This window comes from Athene noctua, chromosome 1 (genome assembly GCF_965140245.1).
Source record: "Athene noctua chromosome 1, bAthNoc1.hap1.1, whole genome shotgun sequence".
NCBI classification, from domain to species: Eukaryota; Metazoa; Chordata; class Aves; order Strigiformes; family Strigidae; genus Athene; species Athene noctua.
The window spans coordinates 197,859-218,669 of NC_134037.1; the positions used below are offsets into that span (position 1 = coordinate 197,859).

Below are 20,811 nucleotides of genomic sequence, written 5' to 3' on the forward strand. Positions count from 1 at the left end.
ACACCTGAAAATGAAGATCACAGACTCTTCTTCTGCGAGATGGGCACAAGTGGGTTCATCTCAGGATGAGGATCCTGACATTGCACTTTAACGTGTGAATTGAAGAAAGGTGTTCTCTGCAGCAGCTTGGCATATGTCTATAAGACGAACTCTCTGATCCTCTGAAACAGCAGTTGCCACCAAAGAGCTTGTTCCGCAGAGTCCTTGGCTTGTGCCAATTCCCAGACCATGACATTAACAAACCCAGAACAAAACTATGGCCAAAATCATGGTAATGGCTTCACTCTACAGATTGTGATGTGCAGGGAACTCCCCTCATGTCCCAGCCGTGTTCATTATGACTGTACAGATACTGTGAGGTAGCTCACGGCAGCGGGCGAGGGGATATGTTTATCAATGGTGTTACAGTTCTGCTCAGCTCACTACCGAGCCTTCCTCCCTGCTATGGGTGTCAGCTCCCGGAGGCTCCTGGGCTGCCTGACTTCACTTGCTCCTCTTGCCACAGGAGTGTCCTGAGAAGATGACACAACCTGCCTGACAGTGGTGCAGCTCACATCCAGAATTTCCGTGCAGGTGTCCCAAGTGCTGTGGCTGCAGCTCATCACAGGGTGATTGGAATTGCTCCGGAGTTCAGGTCCCACTGGGGGCTGCTTCTGCAGCAGAATATTTCCACGTTGGCTGTGCCTCTCTCCTGGGTGAAGGATGGGTGAAGAATTATGTTCATACATGTGTATGTCTTGAAATCCCTGAGAACTCCATCAGCCTTGTCTCAGAAGAATCTGAATTCTCCCCTCCCGTTTCAGAGAGGAACCCCAGGCTTCTTCACTGAGCTGCTCCTCCTTTGTCACTTTTGGCAGCTCGACCCCTAAGATTGCGTCATAGATTGTAGGGGATGCAAAGATATCTTCTTGCCTGGCAATCACAGATCTCCAATTAATTACCTCTGTGCTTGTTACCGCTCGCACTCAGGCTGATTCACTGCTGCCAAGTTATCAGGTAGCAGCTGGGGTGCTCAGCCTTGTAGCCAAAGCTTGCAGCGTTACATTGGCTCCTCGGAACTCCTCACCGCCCGCGTCTCTCACAGGGGGGTGCTGGGGGTGGTCTTCCTAGCACAAAGCCTAATTCTGGTTCTGGGCCACCACGGAGCAGGGACTCCTACGAGTACTTTGTGGTTCCAGAAAGTAGAAGGAGCAGCCCAGTGTGGATCTGCAAAATATGTAGTGCCTGCATCTGGGTTAGAGTGCCTCTCTAATCAAGATCTCTTAACTCTCGGAAGAGGGTTGTTCCATGTCTGCAGCTCTTCAGGATGCTACTTGCACATACTCATAAAAGTATCAGTCAAGAAGGACCTTCACTACAAGAGAGACTGAAGTGGAAGGGCTTCTGCTTGGGCTCTGCTGCACTGACACTTCAGAAAGGTGCCAACAGCGACTGCAGCCTTCACGGATGGAACAGGCATCCCACAAAGCTGTGTACGCCCCGTCGTGTGAGAAGAGAGCTTTCCCACCAGTCTTGTTCAGTTTATATCTGGGTCCTCTTAATATACTGTCTCAGCAAGAGACAGTGACATCACCAAGGTTGTTGTTGCCTCTTCTGGCTCTCTCAGGCCTCTCAAGAGGCTACACAGACAGCTCCTTCATTAAATGCTGCCACCAGCCCAGAGCAGGCAGTACCATGGTTCTCCTGAGCTATGTCTGTATGTATTTCTCCAACCAGTTTGGTACAGACTGAAACAGGGACTTGTTAATTTCTGACTGGTGTGTCATGAGACTACCACAATTCTCTCTTCTTTTTCTCCTTGCCATCTTTGCTAGGCGAGGACAGTTAGGACAAGGAGCAACCTAGGACTTTTCCTTTACAAGGCATCATACATCCTTGTGCCATGTGTCAGGTTACACCTTCCAAATGGTCAGGTGGGTTTCAGGGAAGTGTATTCTACAAACAAACACCCTCTCACCTTACTAGCAACAGTTCTTGCAATAGACTCTCCCTGGGATGGACAGTTCAGCCCAGAACTGCAGAGGAAGGCCCTTCTTGGTCCCCCGGTTGGTTTGCAGGAAAGACTTAAGAGACTGTTCTCCTGTTCCAGCTCTGCCCTCGAGGGAGCTGGAGGCAGCACAAGGCATATTCTGTTTGTATACACACGTGCCTAGCAATAAGGAAGGCAGGATCTGATCATGCTGCTTAAAATACTTCAAGGGTGAGGGTTAAAAAAGGTCTTAAGTCTTGGATAGCAATGTGTGTGAGTAACAGTGTGGGAGTTTGGGCTGCGTATCTTGGAAACAGTCTGATTCCTGGTTGGCCATACCCGTTTACAAGCTGCTTGCTCAGATGCTTCTGCCATGCTCCTGTGACTAGCAGTCCAGCCATGAACCCAGCTGAGCCTTTTTCTCCTCTTCCCCACTCCAGTTGCAGCTCTATGACATTGGAAGTGGCACCAAGACAACCATTTTGAACTACTGCTCCTACGTGCAGTGGGTCCCAGGCAGTGACGTGGTGGTGGCTCAGAACAGAAACAGCCTCTGCGTTTGGTATAACATCGATGCTCCAGAGCGAGTCACCATGTTTCCTCTGAAGGTAAAACTCTGGAGACTTTGACTACCTTCAGCAGTTTCTGTCACCTCCTGCTCACGAGTGGGAACAGTCTGGGGCGCTTTGCGGAAGGGAGGCAGAGGGGAACTGGGCTGCTTCTGGGCAAAATCTGAGCTCATCTGCCAGCTTTGTGGCAGGCTTTTCTGGCAGAAGGTGGGGACAGTTAATATAGCAAGGAGCTGCTCGGTGGCTTTTTCCTTCTGTCTGGTGAGATAAGGATGTGTCTGCTCAGTGCGAGCTCATTCACAGGGCTGTCCCAGTGCTGTCACCCCCCCCGCCCCGTGAACTGTAGGAGGGTGCGGGGTGTTGACAGCTGGACTCTTCCCAGGGGGATATCATAGACCTGGAACGGAATGATGGGAAGACTGAAGTGGTGGTATCCGAAGGGGTGAACACCGTGTCCTACACCCTGGATGAAGGCCTCATAGAGTTTGGAACTGCCATTGACGATGGGGATTATCACAGGTAGGTGCTGGATACGCCGCGTGGGGGGGGCAGGTCGCCCCGGCAGGTGTCTGAGAGTCAGTGATCCATGAGCTACAGCAGCACAGCTTGCACAGGGAGCTGAGGTTTAGGCTCTGAGCGTGACACTGGGGGCCAGGTCTGGCTGTAATGGGCAGCAGAGTCCTTCAGGAGTGAGTATTCAGCTTTCTCACCCTCACAGCTCTGTGATTTCGAACTCGGGGGCACAAGAGACTGGTCACTCCGGTCCCACTGACACTGGCAGAAATTGGCTGAGGGCAGTTTTCACTTGTCTGCAGTGAAAAGTGTCTTCTGTGGCAACCAGCTGTGAACCTGGGTACTCGGGTGCTTTTGCTGCTGCCCCTCCAGGGATGGTGGCAGTGTCGTGGAAACACGCAGGAGCTGTGCGGTGTCAAAACTGACTGCCTGAAGCAGTCCTGGTAGCCACCTGGGCACTGCTGACGTTGTTACAGGCCTTTACAACGGACCAGGGTTGAACATTTCATGTCTTCATAGCACTGTTCCCACTTGAGAGACTGCACCAGTGACTTGCTTCAGACACAACACTTCGGGTTTGCCCCGCACTGCTCCAGCCTTTTGCTGATCATACACCTCCCAGAACGTTACCCGAGAGGGATCACCCAGATCTGTGAATTTTCCCCTGGTGTGTCAGGCCTGTGTTGCACAACCCTCTTCAGAACTGGTCACACCCAGCTTGCTTTGTTTTCAGTGCAACTCTTGTTAGGAAGCTCCTGTGTCAGCCTAGGATTTTCCTCACAGAGCTCTTCTGATACTGACAGTGCAAATCTCTCTGTCTCGAGGGCTACGGCGTTCTTGGAGACACTGGAGATGTCCACAGAGACTGAAGCCATGTGGAGGACTCTGAGCAGACTGGCTTTGGAAGCAAGGCAGCTGCACATTGCAGAGAGGTACAGGAAGAAGCTGTAACATCTGTCTGGCTTGAACACTCTCTTTACTGAATCCCTCACAGAAACCCGGGTCTAACTAAAGATGTGACTTTGTGTGTGGCCTGGATGATGCACTGCATTGGAGGGTTGAGTGTTCTCCAGTCCAGGCAGTGACCTGGCCCTTTTGCTCTAGACAGTAACGCTGGGACTGGGGGCAGGGAGCCCTCACTGTGCTGCAGCTGCCTGTGACAGGCAGGGTGCAGGCAGGCTGTGGGAGCTGCCCGTGACAGGCTCAGTGTGTCTCAAGCTCAAGCGCTGGCCCCGCCAGTGGCCTCTCCCGCGGAGCAGGGCTAGAGGACACATCTGAGTGAGGGTCTTGGCAAACCCTTGTCCTGAAGCAGGGCTGCCCTGCCTCCTGCTTGCAGAGCTGGATCTGCTGCCCGCGTTCTGATTTTCTTCTCTTGGACCAACAGTGGGCAACAAAACCTGGTTGTTGACTAACTGCTGTGCTCTTCCCAGGTGCTTTGCAGCTCTGGGCAACACAGCAAAGGCTCGATTTCTGCATGAAACCAATGCTATTGCTGACCAGGCAGCTCGAGAGCACGTAAGTTAAACTTTTTCTGCTGTGCAGGGCAGCTCTTTGCTGTAAATAGTTGCATGCACGTTACCTTCTGTGTCCGTGCCCAACAGTATCCTGCTCCAGAGCGGTACCTGCTAGAGACAGTGTAGAAACTGCTGACACAACCCTTCATCCACACCTGCCAGGCTGGCCCTTCCATACTGCTCCTGCCTTGTCACTTGTGTGATTCTCACCTGCCTTCTTTCGTTTCTGTCATGACACAGACCCCACCTGCAGTCCCCCCCTTGCATCAGTCCGTTCTCTCACTCAGCAGTCTGACTTTGCTAACTGGTGTCCGCAGGGTGGGGATGGTACAGACCATTATCTGGTGCGTGCCCGCCTGGCCATGCTAGACAAGAACTACAAGCTGGCAGAGATGATCTTCCTGGAACAGGTAAGTAGAGGAACAAGGAGCAGAAAAGGTCTCACTTATTTCCGAGCAGGGAGGTTTGTGCTCTGGTGTGAAAGAGAAAAAGAGGAGGTTGCTTTCATCTGGGAGAAGAGGTTTTGCCCTGAAATAGGAGATATTTCCTGTTCCAAGGTGTAGGATTGCCCTGGGGTGCATGAAGAGGGTGAGGGAGGATGTATATCCACGTAAAGGGGACAGTACACTTTTTCAGGTGTTTTCTGCACATCTAACCCTGCCCACTATGGGAGTTCAGTGACAGTGTGTCTGCTTAATGGAGCCCTCAGGCTGACACTTTGCTCTCTGACGCAGAACGCCACGGAGGAGGCCATGGACATGTACCAGGAGCTGCACATGTGGGACGAATGCATCGTGGTTGCCGAGGCCAAGGTACGGAAGCAGCTGCGCTGGGCTGTGGGCTGGGCTTGCTTGGCAAGGCTTCTGTGGGGGTGTCTGTGCCAGGTCTGGGTCCTCCTGCCCTGCCAGGGCCTCGCTTCTGCTTGGAGGGCTCCAGGCAGAAGGTTGCGCTGATGCAGGTACAGACCTGGGTGAATAGTGGGGAGAAAAGCTACTGAAATGGCTTTAGGAGTATCTGGGGCTTCTAAAAAAGAATGGATGATGCAGTGGCTGCACCCAGGGCTGGCAGCGTGGTGTCTGCTAAGCAGGCAGCAAGTGGTCTGGTGCCATAAACTAGCAGGAGGAGCAGCACAACATCTTGCCTTGCCCAGGTCAGCCAGTGCTGTATTTCTCAACAGGGACACCCCATGCTGGATAAGCTGCGGCGGGGTTACTACCAGTGGCTGCTGGATACCCAGCAGGAAGAGAAGGCTGGGGAGGTCCAAGAGGCACAGGGCGACTACTTGGCAGCCATCAGCTTATATCTGCGGGCAGGGCTGCCAGCCAAAGCGGCACGGCTGGCCATGAGCAGGGAGGAGCTCCTGACCAACGGGGATGTCATCAGCAAGGTCTCCACGGCGCTGATCAGAGGGGAGCTCTATGAGCAGGTGCGTGGCCCATGCCCCCGGGCTCCCTCCTGAGTGGCATCAAAGCTCCTACCCTGTTCCCTGCGTCTGTGGAAGGCAGGGGGACTGAGCTGGAAGGTAGCAGATGTGATTCTATGTTGATAAATCTGCAGTTAGAGTTTGGGAGGAAATCCTAACTACATCCATTATACATGGGCAAGGTCTAAAATCACTGTTATTAGTCAGGAAAAAGATCACAACTCATTGACGACATCTCTGAAACGTCAGCTGGGTGTTTGGTAATAGCCAAGGAGGCCCTTGGGAAGGTAGGAACCAACAGGAAAGGAGCTGTGAATCAAACTGAAAACTTGGTGTCACTGTACAACTGTACAGTGCTTCCCCACAGTAGAATAAAAACCGATGGTACAGCTTTTGTATAAGGTAGCCTAAATGGGAAAGCTAAGGAAGAAAACCAAAGTGGGTTTTGAACACAAAACCATGAGTATCGTAAGGAAGTGATTATTCTCTGTGCCTAGTAACACAAAAAGTTAGTAACTACTTGTTATTAGGTGACAGTTTTAAAACAGAAGTGTGGACTGACAGGCTCTGTACGTGGGACTGGCAGCATGGTGTGGGGAGACAGTGGCTCTGGAAACTGGCAGCTTGTATTTGTCCTTAGGCTGGAGACCTGTTTGAGAAGGTTGGGAGCCCCCGGAAGGCCCTGGAGTGCTACTGCAAGGGCAGCGCCTTCCTGAAAGGTACGTGCTGAACGTGTTCCCCCCCTCCATCCCCAGCAGGAGCCTGGGCGCTCTGGCCTGGTGGCAACACGAGCTCTTGCCCTGGATTCTGGAGATGCCTGGATGCTCTGCAGCTCCCATGGATCATCCCACTCTGGATGTATCTTAGAGTTGTGCCTGCACACAGTCCCAGAACTGCATCCCGTTCCCAAATTCCCAAGGCTTGATGGCGTTGGCTGAGCCAGCATGGGCTTGGTCCAGCTCTCCGCAGGGCTCAGCCTGACGGGCAGCCCACTGGAGCTGGCATGGGCCAGCCCCTCACCATTCCCCTCCCTCTGTGCCCCATCCAAGGCCGCTGTTGGCCTCACGGTTCCATTTCCTCACCGGTTCTGATGTCCCTTACAGCCGTGGAGCTGGCTCGCCTGGCGTTTCCCGCAGAGGTGGTGCAGCTGGAGGAGGCCTGGGGAGACCACCTGGTGCAGCAGAAACAGCTGGATGCTGCTATTAACCATTATATCGAAGCCAGGTGAGGGCAGGTGTTGGCTGTATAACCAGCAGCAGTGTGACCTGGCAAGCTCTGAAGTTGATATCAGCAGGGTCTTACCTGAATAAGCCCCCTCGGCCCCGCTTTGCCAGTGCCCCTGGTGCTTATGGGCAGTCTCTGCTGGCCCCGGCCACAGATCCCTTCCTGCATCTCTCCCAAGGCCGTTCGTCCCTAATTACTCTTCCCTGCTCTCCCAGTTCTTCATGCTTTCCCCTTAGCTTTGCCAGTTATTCAGATCCTTTTTGCTCTAACCTGGGAGGGAGCATCGTGCAGCAGAGCGCTCTGGTCTCCCTGCCTTAGCTCAGCTGGAGGAGACGGCTGCTGCCCGGCTGACAGGAGTTACCTTTCTGATGCCAGGTGCTCGATTAAGGCCATTGAGGCAGCTTTGGGGGCCCGGCAGTGGAAGAAGGCCATCTACATTTTGGACTTGCAGGACAAACAGACGGCAGCCAAATATTATGTGAAGATTGCCCAGCACTATGCAGCTTTACAGGAGTATCAGGTGAGGCCTCAGAGCACAGTCGCAGGTGCTCTGGTGTCTCTTGGGACTGGGGAGTTTGGTGGTTTCCCTGCAGGTTGCGGAGGAGCTGTACACCAAGGGAGACCAGACCAAGGAGGCCATTGACATGTACACGCAGGCCGGGCTCTGGGAGCAGGCTCACAAGGTAGAGTCGGAAGCTGAAGCTCTGGGCACCTCACCCCACTTGGTGGAATGTCTGTCGGGACGTGGTGGTGCTGCCCAACCAGCACTTGTCCCAGAGGATGCATGAGGGGCGTCCGGGTCCAGCAGGAATTCAGTCCCTGTATTCTCCTCCTGTCTGTGCCCTGCTGTACTTCAGCAGCCCCGGGTGGGTGCACCCGTGACACAAACAGCCCTCTCCAAGGGGGCTCTCCCCTGCAGAGCACATAGCACATACCCCAGGTCGTAACAGGAAGGAGATTGGTTTTCCCCTTCCCGCCACTACCACGTATCAAGCTGTGCAGTGTGCTGTAGTTTCTCCATGCGTGTTCCTTTTGGCAGCTGGCAGTCAAGTGTATGAGTCAGGAAGATGTGTCTGTGCTCTACGTAACCCAGGCGCAGGAGATGGAGAAGCAGGGCAAGTACAAAGAAGCAGAGAGGTGAGCGTCTTCCTTGGTGCTAGTCCAAGTCTGAGCCCTGAAAAAATGGCTGTAGTGGGGAGGAGCCATTTCCTGGGTGGGAGTAGAGTTTGGGACTAGGATTTGGAAAGGTTGGGGGTGCTCCCTCCACACATGGAGACTTAGAGCTGGTATTTCATAGGAGGAGAAGTCACTGGCTGTTAGTGTTGTGTCCACCGGGACAGAAAGGGGGTGCAGGTGGGGGGCAGCTGTCTGATGTAGCAGAGGAAGTGCAGCAAGGCTTTTGCCCACTGCGGAGTGCTGTATCTGATCTGCCATGGGCAGCTGAGGATAAGGTATGGAAAGTGGAGTGTTCCCCATCCAGGTTACTAATGTTGTCAGTTCTAGATGAGTAACACCACAAGTAGGTGCAGGGACAAGCACAGCTGTGTGTCTCATGCCGTGGTGCCTGAGCTCAAGGACATCCAGGGCATGAGAGGGGCATTGCAGCTGCCGAGGTCACCCTGGCTTTAGCCCTTCTGCTAGCTGATAGGAGTGAGTTGAGCTGACACCGTCCTGTTGCCATCCTAGCAGGACTGACAGCCTCAGGTTGGAGGCCATGATGAGAGCAGGTCGCAGCAGCCCAGAGGCTCCCTCCCCGTCACAGCTTGGGGTGGAGGGAATCGCTTTGCCCTGCTGCAGCTGGTGGTGGGCTACCAGAAGGGCTCTGCCCGAGCTGTGTGCAGCCTGGCGGCCACAGCCCTCACACTGCACAGTTGCCCCTCGGCAGTGTGGATGGGACCCGGCTGTGAGACACAGAGGGACTGCAGGGCCTGGTCTGCCCTCAGCCGGGCCGTTGGAACGTGCTCGTGTTCCTTCCCAGGCTGTATGTCACTGTGAACGAACCTGATCTGGCCATCACCATGTACAAGAAGTGTAAGATGTACGATGAGATGGTTTGCCTGGTCGCCAAGTACCACAAGGAACTGCTCAGCGATACCCACCTGCACCTGGGCAAGGTGAGCTCACCTCGTGGCAGGGGACCAGCCACACCAAGCAGGGACAGGAGTGTCACTCACCCATCGCCCCGATTTGCAGGAGCTGGAGGCAGAGGGACGCTTACAGGAGGCTGAGTACCACTACCTGGAAGCAAAGGACTGGAAGGCCACAGTAAACATGTACAGAGCCAATGACATGTGGGAAGAAGCTTACCGGGTAATAATCACCTCACCGCTACCCCGCTGCGCAGGGCTGGGGCTTTGGCTGCGGGTCCTGGTGGGAGCTGCTCTGTCCCAGCAGGGCTGGACGCTGGGCTCTGCCCAGCACTGCCGTGCCCCAGGCACTGCTCTGCCTCTAACCATGGCACCCGGAGGCACCGCTCTGCCCGTAGCCTCCCAGCAGCCCCGTGCCAGCCCTGCTCCCCGCGGGGTGGATGCAGGTTGCCAGGGCTCGCTGCTGCCCACTAACAGTGCGGGCCAGGCTGAGGAGGCAGCAGCCTCTTTTCTGCTCTGCTGTGTGAGCCTTCGCCTCGCTCTCCCCAGCCCAGCGGTGGCTGCACAGGGGTTCCTCAGGAGACCATGGCTGGTGTTGGTGCTCCCTCATGGCAACCAGCATCACGTGCGAGAGGAGCCCTGGCTCAGCCTGCTGGCGGCGGATGCATTGGGCTCTTGTGCTTCCTTTGCTTTGGACAGGTGGCCAAGGCACATGGAGGAGCCAACGCCTATAAGCACGTGGCCTACATGTGGGCAAAGAGCCTGGGTGGAGAGGCAGCTGTGAAACTCCTCAGTAAATTCGGGCTTCTGGAGACGGCCATTGACCACGCGGCAGACAACGGGTAAGCACGTCCGCCAGCCCGGCGCTCCTCTCCCATCTGCCTCGCCGGAGAAAGGGTGTCCCAGGACAACTCTGCACTGCTGGCCGCAGGTCCGGGTCACGACACGTCTCCCACCCACCCTACATCCTCACGGGCACATTGCGCTTCCTGTCCGCTGTTAGCTCTCAAATGTCAGGTCAGAGCAGGGCAGGCAAAAGCAGTTTGCCCATTAGCCTCAGCAGTTTACCTGGTGAGGGCCTCTGAATGCAGGAGGAGGCATTCCTCGGGTCATCAGGAGTATCTGCCTGCCAGGAGAGTCTTGGCCCCACTCCACACCCAGGCAGCCCTCCACCTGCACCACCATTCATGGCTGCTGCCCCAGCTCCCGCATCGTCACTGGCCTTGGGGGAGTCTCATCGCCTGCCCTGAGGGTTGGACCAAGGGCCTCTGGCACTAACAGCGAGTGTGAAGGAGCTGAATTTCCATAGTGGGGGCTCTAAAAGCTCCTGTTCTCTGATCAGGAACAAGAGGAATGGGCAGTGCCCATTCACTCGGCACCCTCTGCCCTCCCCTCTCCTCTCCCAGTGTGCTCTCCCTGACAGCTTGCTCCTGATGAAGGCCTGCCCTCACAGCACATAGCCCTGCTCTCACCCCGTTTTCTCTTTCGTTGCAGGGTCTTTGAATTTGCTTTTGAACTGGCCCGTGTCTCCATGAAGCAGAAGATGCCAGAGATCCACTTGAAGTATGCCATGTTCCTAGAGGATGAGGTAATTCTACCCCATGGGTAGGTGGGAGTTCCCTGGTCACCGAACAGTTGCCCCAGGGGCTGCTGTAGCCGGTGTTTTTATGGCTGCAGTTACTGAAGGCTCCACAGTGACAGCCCCAAGCTTCCACACACGTCTTTGTTTCATAAATCCTCTCTGCCTCGTGGTAGATGGTGCCTCTATGGAGGTCACACAGTGGTTTCGGGGCAGGAAAGCAAGCAAATTCCTTCCTCTCTCCTAGGGCAAATTTGAAGAGGCTGAAGCAGAATTTATTAAAGCTGGGAAACCCAAGGAGGCTGTGCTGATGTACGTGTCCTTCCCCATCCTGGCCTGCTGCATCTCCTCTCCCCGTATGGTGCCAGCCTGGGCGCTTCTCCAGCACTGGCCTCTCCCTGCCGTACCCCTTGTTCCACCTCCCATTGACCCCCCCAGGTTTGTGCATAACCAGAACTGGGATGCTGCCCAGCGTGTGGCTGAGGCTCATGACCCGGGCAGCGTGGCGGACGTGCTGGTGGGACAGGCACGCTTTGCCTTTGAGCAGAGAGAGTTCCAGAAAGCAGAGGCCTTCCTCCTGCGGGCACAGAGACCTGAGCTGGCCATAAACTACTACAAGGTGAGTGTAGTTTGTAGCAACATCGTTGCCTTCCTCACAGGACAAGAACCTGGTTTGGGTGGAGGAGGAGTGAAATCCCCCTCCCAGCTCTCCCTGTCAGCTTTGTAGCTGTCGTGGTTTGACCCCAGCTGGCAACTCGGCCCCACACAGCCACTTGCTTGCCTCCCCTGGTGGGATAGGAGAGAGAATTGGAAGACTAAAAGTGAGAAAACTCATGGGTTGAGATAAAGATGGTGTAGTAAGTAAAGCAAAAGCCATGTGCGCAAGCAAAGCAAAACAAGGAATGCTTTCACCTCTTCCCGTGGGCAGGGGGTGCTCAGCCGTCTGCAGTGAAGCAGGGCTGGCCCACGTGGAACAGTGACTTGGGAAGACAAACGCCACCACTCCGAACGTCCCCCCACTTGCCTCCTTCCTCCCCCAGCTCCACGTGCTGAGCACGGTGCCCTGTGCTGTGGGACATTCCTTGGGTTGGCTGTCCCAGCTGCGTCCCCTCCCAACCCCTGTGCACCCCCAGCCACTCAGGGTGAGGAGCAGGAAAGGCCTTGGCTCTGTGCAAGCCCTGCTCAGCAGTAACTAAAACATCCCTGGCTTATCAACACAGCACAGATCTGAAAAACAGCCCCATACTAGCTGCTGTGAAGAAAATCAGCTTTATCCCAGCCAAAACCAGCATAGTAGCCAAAGAGAAACCATTTACTTGGGTGTTCCCTAGTAGAACTTAATTCTGGCCTGCCCATGGAAGGCTGAACCAGCAGAGATTTCACAGCTTGGCCCTCTCACAGCTCTAGGAGGGAGTATCCTGCCAGAGTACAGGTGGTCCCCAGGGGCAGCACGAGGGGGTGCGCTGGGAGGCTGCAGGAGCCACAGAGGCAGGTAGGAGGGATGAGCACTTTGGCCTGAGGTAGCTGGGGTGAATGGAGACAAAGAGGTGCCATTTCGGCGGGGGAAGGAATTGGGTGGTTCTGCTGTGGTTGTCACTTCCAGGGGTCCTCTGGCAAGGTGACACGAGAGGCTGCTGTGTTCTGACGCTGGGAGAGTGGGGTGTCCTGGGCAGCTGGTGAAAGTTGGTTCTGCCCAATGTGCTTGTGCAGGAGGCTGGGATGTGGACCGAGGCCCTGCGGATCAGCAAGGAGTACGTGCCTGGTCGGCTGGAAGAGCTGCAGGAGGAGTGTGGCCGGGAGGCTGCCCAGAAGGGCTCCGGGTAAGGACGGGCAGGTGGCTCTGTCCCTCGGCCACCGTGGGCCTGACGGGATCCGCGACATCCCGTTGTTTCTTTCTCCAGCACCCTGGCCTTCTTGCTGCACAGGTTTCCTAACGTCCTTCCTCCCTGCCCTGGGAGACTCTAGGCTTATTCTTGCCATCTGAGGTCTCCCAGGTGTCTCCTTGCCCCTCACAGCTCTCCCAGGTCCCCAGCGCATCTCCCCAGGGTCCCTAATCGGCTCGCAGCAGCAGCCGTGTGCGCCCCTCGCTCAGGCCCCCCAGGCCCCCGCCTGGGCTCTGCTGTGCCCGTGCCCCCAGCGCTGTCCACGGGATCCCCGGCAGTGCCCCGGCCCTGCTCACCCGCCTCCCCCCTGCAGAGGGACAGAGGGGCTGCTGGAGCAGGCGCAGGACTGGGAGCAGGCTGGGGAGCACGCCAGGGCCGTGGACTGCTACCTCAAGGTGCGGGATCCCAGCGACAGCGCCCTGAGGGAGAAGTGCTTGCTGAAGGTACGTGTGGGGCTGCGATTCCCTTCGCCTCTCCGCTCAATTCCCTTCGCCTCTCCGCTCTCCCACAGCCCATGGCACGTCCCGGGGGTACCCGGGTCACTGCGGGGCCCCGCAGGGTCTTTGCGGCTGCTCTGCCAAGGCAGGAGGGGCCGTGTGCTTACCCTCACTGCACTGACCTTGCTCCAGCACCACTTCAGCAGCGTGCTGCTGTCTGTGCCCCTATCTCCCTGCGCAGAAGAGCTGGAATTTATGACTTAGCCCTTGCCTAGATGAGGGCCCTTTCTTTTCCTCATGGTCTATGTCCACCAGCCTTTGTTCATACTTCCCACTCATGCCTGTGCTCTTGTACCAGCTTCAACAACAAATCTGTCCTTGTCTGATCTTCTCCCGTGTGTGGAAGTGGCTGGGCTTTGCCTCTTTGCTGGAGTGGGCTGTCATTTCTTCTCACCTTCCCTCATAGTTCAGATGCTCATGACTCTCTGTCTTCCAGCTGGGAGTGAGCTCTTCCCAGCTTCATCCCTCTTTGAACAGCTTTTATCGCTCATGCTGCTGACAATTTCTCTTCACAGGCTGCTGAGCTGGCCATTAAATTCTTGGGTCAGTCACAGAGCATGGAGGTGACTCGGACAGTGGCTCCTCAGCTGGTGGCCATGAAGAAATACAGTGCGGTGAGGGCTGGCTCCTGCCCCCAGGCTTCTGAAAGAGGGGGAGAGCTGAGGCCACGTCACATCCTGGGGTGATGGGTGGGTGGCCCTGGGAAGCGCAGGGTCCTCCAGGAGGAGGAAGCAGGGGAAGGGATGGAGTCCTGGGGTAGTGTGAGAGAGCCAGGCCTTGGGAGGGTGCAGGAGGCGGAGAAGGGAGGCTGTCTTTTGGGAAGAGACTTTCTGTGGCTGCTGTGTGCTGGTCACTTCCAACAGCACCAGCTGCAGCCGGGGCCACTGGGGTTTTGTGTGCCATGGGGTGTCTGTGCTCTGCAGGCAGCCGAGCTCTACCTCAGCCTGGACCTGGTCCGGGAGGCTATCGACGCCTTCATTGAAGGGGAGGAGTGGAGCAAAGCCAAGCACGTGGCCAAGGAGCTGGACCCCAGGTGTGCCCTGGCCTTCTCAAGTCATGCTCTTCCTGCTCCCTCTCCCACCCCCAAATAATCCCTTCCCTGTCCTGTCCAGCAGCCCCACGTTCCCAGGATTCTCCCCACAGGGCCTTTCCCCAGCCATTTACTGTCCTGACACTGTTCTGCTGCCACATGTCCCATGGAAACCCTTATCCCCTTCTGTCCCATTGCTGTCCCCATCTCCCCCCCCCCCCCCCGGCATAATCCTCTACATGCATTTTCTTCTGGAAATCCGGTGATCCCTTCCTCTCCTCACACACTATGTTGGAAAGAGCTGCCCAGACCCTTTCTTGCCCCTGCAGCCTCTGCTCCTGGCAGCAGGCTGGAAAGACGTGGCACAGCTCTAAGTCCCCTTTCTCCCAGAGCAGACAAAGTTGAATCCGGCCTCTGCGCTGATGGAAGGCACTATTGATCTTGCTGTCTGTTAAGGTTCTTTCTGCCCAGTAGGTCGGAGGAGTATGTGGACCAGCGTTACAAGGAGTATTTAAAGAGCCAAGGAAAGGTGGATTCGGTACGTGTTTGGGCTGTCTCACAGGCTAGGGAGCGACACCAGGATCGGTGCAGATCCTTGGGGCTTTTCCCTCATAAGCCCAGGGGTGAGGAATCTGCCTGTGAGTGGTAGTTTCCGTGGGCCAGAGGATGACGCTGGCCCTGTGCCGGGGAAGGGCAGGGACAGTGCGTGTGTGAAGCGCCGGGGGGTGACGCCCGCCCTGCTCTGCCGGGACCCTTCCTGGCACAGTGAGTCTGGGGTTGTTTCCCTCCCCAGCTGGTGGGAGTCGATGTCGTGGCTGCTTTGGACATGTACGCGGAGCAGGAGCGCTGGGAGAAGTGCCTGGAGGTGGCAGCTAAGCAGGTGGGTCCCTCCGGGGGGACGTGGGCCGGCTCGGGGACCTGGGGCGGGGGAGCCCGGGCCTGGCAGAGCTGGGGGGGGCCCGGACGGGCACTGTGGGAACGGCCACCTCGCTCTCTTCGTCCCCCCCCACCAGGCCAGGGAAGCGTCACAACCCAGGAGTGTGTTGGGTTTAGATTTTTGTGATTAGTGGAGCATTGGAAAAAGCTAAATGGGTTGTTTGGGCTGGAAGTAATTGGTACCATGGAAACCAAGAGACTTGTAAAAGAAGGCCTTCTCTCTGCACGTTCTGTGGAGGCCTGGTGTCACCAGGAATGAGGCAGCCTTGTCCAGAAAGCAAATTTGACATTTTGTCATTTTTACAGACCTAAAATTAGCAGAATTAACTGGCCAGAGTAATAAAAATGGAGAAAAGCAAAACAAAACTGTTTTACAGTCCTATTCCAATGCAGGAACAGGAGGAGGAAGCTCTGGATTACCAGGGCCTGCTCTGAGGGTTTGCTGTGTTCAGTGGTTATCGGTTGGTTATTGGTTATTGATTCAACGGTTGGTAGAGGAGCTAAACCAAGGGCAGGTGTGGATTCTTTGAGGCAAGGCATTGCTTCAGGTCCAGTACCAGGGCAGCCCCCAGCACTGGAGTCTGCAGTTAGTGCAGACATCAGGGCTCATCGCTCAGGCAGGCACTGGTCACCTCTTGTATTGCGGTTTCATAACTTTGTTTCTAATCCAGTAACCAGTAACCTGACTGTGGGCTCTGCTGCAGGAAACTTGATTTCTTTTTGACTCGGGCCTCTCTGGTGATACAAATGGTCTTTGCTGTAGCAGTTGGTTCTTGGAGACTTGTGCGCTCATGTTCTGATTGTCAGGATATACCAGTGTTGATCTTCTTCCATAAAGAATAACTTCTAAATGCTCAATTTAAAGGCTTAATCAGTTTTATTGTCAGCCAGGCACAACACTACCCGTTGAGTCCAAGAAGGTGTTAGTCTGTTTATGCCTCTAAGAAAGCGTTGGCACAACCTTGCTCCATGACCAGTGCAGGATTTGATGACTTTTGACTCAGATGTTCTACAGTGATTATAGAGGAAAAAATTTACATTTATCAAACCAGGTCACAGACTGGACTTAATCCTTGTCCCAAACTGTCCTGTACCTGCTGTTTCACCAGCATCCACATGTGGGTGTTCAAGTTCTAGACATATCATTGGAGCACTGGTCTCTCTTGTGCTTAATAAACTTGTTTCCATCGCTCGTTTTTGACAGGATTGCACATTTTATACCATCTTCTGCAACTCATCGCTATATTTAAGCCCGTGTGAAACTGGTCTTTCCTCATCTGAATTTCTGTCAGGCTGATGGCAGTCAGTCCTCAGCAAAGTGTTTCTGTGATCCGCACACGGATGAGCGGCGCTCGGAGGAGACCTCCAGTGCCAGAGGTCTGACAGCATTTGAATGATGGACTAGAGCAGCCTTGCAGATTATGAATGTCCTCAGTCCACAGAGTGTTTAGATTCATTCTGTCATGAGGCTGAGGGCTGGTGCACGGTCGGTACCCGTGGTGCCATGCTGTGGAGGTACCGCATCCTTTAGGTATTGGGCAGTGTTCTTCTGGCAAGAGGTGAACAGCTGGAAGACAGGTTTATTTCCATGTCTGGAGGGATCAGCATAGCATCAGCTACCCAGGAACAGAGGTGTCAAGTGGGGCCCAAATCAAAAACCAGACCTGCTGTGTGCAGTCTGTCTCTGATTACCTGGTCTTGCCCTTTGAGGCTGAGGTTGGGGTGTGTGTACGTGCCCCTGAAACCACCCCTACCAAGTGACAAGTGTTCAGTTCGTGACTCTAACGCTGCTGCTTTCTGTGTGCCTTCTCCAGAACTATAAGGTCTTGCACAAGTACGTAGCTCTGTATGCAACCCACCTCATCCGGGAGGGCAGCTGGGACAAAGCCCTGAGCCTGTACGTCCACCATGGAGCACCCGCCAACCCACAGGTGAGGAGGATGGTGTGTCACTGCGCCCTGACCCACTCCTTGAGTTGGGCTGCCAGTCCAGAACGGGGGTGCCCGGTGCTCAGCATGTCTGAGCCACTTCTGCGCTGCTGGGCGTTCTTCCAGAGGGTCCCCAGCTGGAGGACCAAAGGCAATCTGCTGGCATATCCTCCACGGGGAAGGAGCAGGGGGCAGCTGAGTATTTGTGTTCTTGTGGAACACCTCAGCCACCAAGACCAGAGGAAGAGGAACCGAGTTTGCCTCTCTGAGTGCCCTGGCTGCAGGAAGCTTCTTCCCTTTCCCCGTTTCCCTGCTGTGTCCTGCAGCACCCACTGCAGCCAGCAGTGCTGCTGCATGCTGAGCCCCTGCTCTCGAGCCTGTGCTCAGCAGCTTCAGACTTCTGACTCCCCATCTGGCCTCCTCAGGATTTCTCCCCTTTCTGTTGCAGAATTTCAACATTTACAAGCGTCTCTTCGTGGAGATGGTGAACGCGTCCGGCATGAATTGTGCCGAGGCCTACTCCAGCTGGGCTGACCTGCGGGATGTGCTCTTCCACCTGGTGAGTGAGGGCCTGGCCACCTCCAGCACCCGGGTGGCTCCGGGCAGGGAGGGAGGAGAAGCAGCCTCTAGCCAGGTGAGACGGGCACTATTTGTCGAACATGAGCTGAGGGGAAATGGGGAAACGTTCACAATGTGGAGTAGAACAACAGGATATTGTGAAGGGACATGGCTGGGCAAGAGACGTCAGGGCAGAAGATGACCCTGCACTCAAGGCCAAATCCTAGAAGTGGGTCTGGACTCTGGCACGTGCAGAGCTCCCTGTGTCACTGCTACCTGAGAGTTTATCACAACATGCCTGCTTTTCCTCCTGCACCCCTGCATGAGGCAATGACCTGGGGAAAGCACAGAACTACCGAGCTGGGAAAATAAGAGCCCTGCCCATCTCCCCAGAGACACTCAGAGCCTTCTGCTCCTTCTTCTCTCTCCCGGAATACCTCAGCCAGAGCCCGTGACAGCTTATTCTCTGTTTCTGTCCCACAAATACCCACCTCTAGAATACATGAGAACCTCAAACCCCCCTTTGTGCACCCAAACTCAGCCCTGCCTCCAGCGCTGTCTGTTCTTGCAGTACCGTTGGTCTCCCCTTCTCCCACAGCCTCCTCCCTTCAGCACTCTGAGACCCAGAGCACCCAAGGTCCAGCCCTTTCCCAGTCCCCAGAGCTGCCTGGGTATTTCAGATCCTTCTCTCCCCCAACTTCTCCCTGGACTTGAGTGGATGAAGAGTGTCCTTGTGCTCTCATGTTCACAATTACTCTCCTTTTCTCTTCTTCAGTGTGAAAACCTAGTAAAGTCAAGTGAGGCAAATACTCCAGCACATGAAGAGTTTGAAACGATGCTGCTCATCTCTCACTACTACGCCACCCGCTCCGCAGCTCAGGGCGTGAAGCAACTGGTAAGGTTTCTGAAGTTTCTTTGCCAGGTCTCAGCCCTGAGTGCAGAACCCTGTGGGGACGGGCGGGTTCAGGGCTGTCCACAGCTCGCTGTGCCACGTCATGGGTCACTTACACATCACGGAGGTGCGAGGAGGGACTGCAGTGGTCTGGGGGCTCACCACTGGCAAGTGGAGCTGGACACTCTTCTCTGACTCCTGCCCCAGCCACTAAGGCTGAGATGTAAACCAGTGGGAAGCTGATCCATGTGCTCGGCATGACTCCTAGGAGCAGAGGCACTGGTGGAAATTTAGGGATCACACAAAAACCTGGTCGTCCCAGCAGAGACATTGCTTCCTCCTTAGCCGTCCTGGGCCACGAGAGCCGCTGGGTCTAGAGAGCCCCTTGGCTTTGCACAGGGCTTGTGGAGCTCCTGGTCCAGCCTGCGGGGCCTCGCAGGGGCTCCAGGAGCTTGTGAGCAGGGGCTTGGCATCACACAGGGCTTGGGAAGATGCTGACCCGTGTGCTGGGCCCCCCCAGGGGCTTTGGGAGCTCACGGGCCTGGGCACTGGAACTCACAAGGCGCTGAGAGTATTTTTGAGTCTTACATGTGTTGGGATTTGTTCTGGTCCACGATATATAGCGGAGTCCCTGCTGAAGTCTTGATCCATATGGGATTGTGGAATTCTGGTAGAGCCCTGTGGGAATGGAGCTGTGATCGATCCTGCTGTGAACAAGAAAAGTTGGCACAGCTAGGGCCCCAGTAAAAGTCATAGGGGAGACTGGGGCTTCCCCATGGCTGTGTGTGTGGATGTTGGGGGTCCAGAGACATGTCAGGCAGAAAGAACCAAGTCTGGTGTCTTGGAAACCTGCCCAGGCCCACAGCTGGGGATGTTGAGGTGCTGGCTGGGCTATCTGGGACCGTCCCGGAGGGATGGCCTTCCCAGTGCTGGTGTGAGGAGAAACTGTCTGGCAAGCAGAAAAGTAAAATCTCCCTTGAATTCCTCTCTCACTCAAAAATTCTTATGTAATTCAATACAAGAAAAAACTTACTGTGAGTGTGTTGAACACCAGAACATGTTGCTTGGAGAGGTTGGAGAGTCTCCATCCCTTGAGTTACTCAAGATGTAAGCAGAGTCGTTCCTGAACGACCTCCTGGAGCTGACTCTGCTCTGAGTGGGACCGGGGCTGGACCAGAGATCCCTTCCAGCCTCAGCTGTGCTGGACTCCAGTGCTGGGAGCTCGGGGGTGGCTTCTAGCAAAACCAGCAAGGTTTGTAAAGCAGAAGACCTTCACCTTCAGGTGACAGTCCTGCGGTGTTGTGTCCTCACACTGAGGACTGAAGTTTTTAACCTGTTAATGTCTGGCACGTGTGGGTGCAGAGTCCTGCCCTGAGCCTGAGGCAGTGTGGCCTCACGAGATCCCTCCCAATAGGATTTTTCCATGCCAATTGTTGTGGCTTTACTGTCCCCTGTGTCTGCAGGACACTGTGGCTGCCAAGCTCTCCGTTTCCCTGCTGCGCCACACGGAGCTCCTCCCTGCAGACAAGGCTTTCTACGAGGCCGGGATGGCTGCCAAGGTACGAGCCATCTGCTGCCGGTGCAGGGAAGGAGGGGGAGGACCCCGGCTCAGGCATTCTCAGCTTTACCCTCCCCTGTGCTCCCTGAGCTGCACCAGTAGCCAGACTGTGAGGTGTGAGGTTAAGGGTTGGGCTAGATGATCGTCAAGGTCCTTTCCAACCTGGATGATTCTGTGATTCTGCGAGGTCTTCCCTCACACAGCGTGCCAGCCCCGTGTTTTGCCGTGGCTGGCAGGAGGCAGGGGGAGGGCAGAGCAGAGCTGGGTGCTTGTGGCTGTGGCGAGAAGCTGCCTGGTCTCACTGGTGGCTCCTCTCTGTCCCAGGCAGCCAGCTGGGAGAACATGGCCTTCATCTTCCTCAACCGCTTCCTGGACCTCTCGGACGTGCGTATGCTCCACTGCAGGGAGGGCTGTCGTGCCTCAAAGGGGCTGTGGGGACAAAACAGACCCTCAGCCTGGCCAGGGCGCTCCTGAGGCTCAAACGTGGCAGCACATTTGAGCTGGTGCCGAGGGGAAGTGCTGAGCTGCTGGGTGTGTGCACAGCGCCCAGTGCCCCCAACACCGGCTGTGGGAGGAGGTGCCAGCAGGGCACCCCCAGCAGCCCTGGCCACGTCGCTGCGTGTGCCCGTGCTGCCACGTGTGTGCCTGTGC

At 55.6% G+C, this 20,811-nt stretch overlaps 1 protein-coding gene across 3 annotated transcripts in view; it reads left to right on the forward strand.

Annotated features, from left to right (window-relative positions):
• IFT172 (intraflagellar transport 172) overlaps positions 1-20,811 on the forward strand; it is a 35,485-nt gene that overhangs the window by 12,608 nt on the left and 2,066 nt on the right. Inside the window, exons 16-44 of one of the 3 annotated variants that reach the window (XR_012632353.1) lie at positions 2,410-2,577; positions 2,921-3,057; positions 3,876-3,983; positions 4,482-4,566; positions 4,883-4,975; positions 5,300-5,377; positions 5,743-5,991; positions 6,629-6,707; positions 7,092-7,212; positions 7,588-7,732; positions 7,806-7,895; positions 8,252-8,349; positions 9,191-9,326; positions 9,406-9,522; positions 9,999-10,141; positions 10,794-10,887; positions 11,126-11,190; positions 11,317-11,497; positions 12,589-12,698; positions 13,075-13,204; positions 13,774-13,872; positions 14,182-14,291; positions 14,763-14,826; positions 15,082-15,168; positions 17,039-17,155; positions 17,601-17,711; positions 18,486-18,605; positions 20,066-20,161; positions 20,489-20,544. Coding sequence is in view for 2 of the 3 variants with exons in the window: in XM_074895133.1 (XP_074751234.1) it covers positions 2,410-2,577; positions 2,921-3,057; positions 3,876-3,983; positions 4,482-4,566; positions 4,883-4,975; positions 5,300-5,377; positions 5,743-5,991; positions 6,629-6,707; positions 7,092-7,212; positions 7,588-7,732; positions 7,806-7,895; positions 8,252-8,349; positions 9,191-9,326; positions 9,406-9,522; positions 9,999-10,141; positions 10,794-10,887; positions 11,126-11,190; positions 11,317-11,497; positions 12,589-12,698; positions 13,075-13,204; positions 13,774-13,872; positions 14,182-14,291; positions 14,763-14,826; positions 15,082-15,168; positions 17,039-17,155; positions 17,601-17,711; positions 18,486-18,605; positions 20,066-20,161; positions 20,485-20,544 (3,291 nt within the window). In the remaining variant the exon portion in view is untranslated. Of the gene's footprint in view, positions 1-2,409; positions 2,578-2,920; positions 3,058-3,875; positions 3,984-4,481; positions 4,567-4,882; positions 4,976-5,299; positions 5,378-5,742; positions 5,992-6,628; positions 6,708-7,091; positions 7,213-7,587; positions 7,733-7,805; positions 7,896-8,251; positions 8,350-9,190; positions 9,327-9,405; positions 9,523-9,998; positions 10,142-10,793; positions 10,888-11,125; positions 11,191-11,316; positions 11,498-12,588; positions 12,699-13,074; positions 13,205-13,773; positions 13,873-14,181; positions 14,292-14,762; positions 14,827-15,081; positions 15,169-17,038; positions 17,156-17,600; positions 17,712-18,485; positions 18,606-20,065; positions 20,162-20,484; positions 20,545-20,811 lie in introns of all 3 variants that reach the window. The other 2 variants (XM_074895134.1, XM_074895133.1) reach the window with 2 other exon arrangements.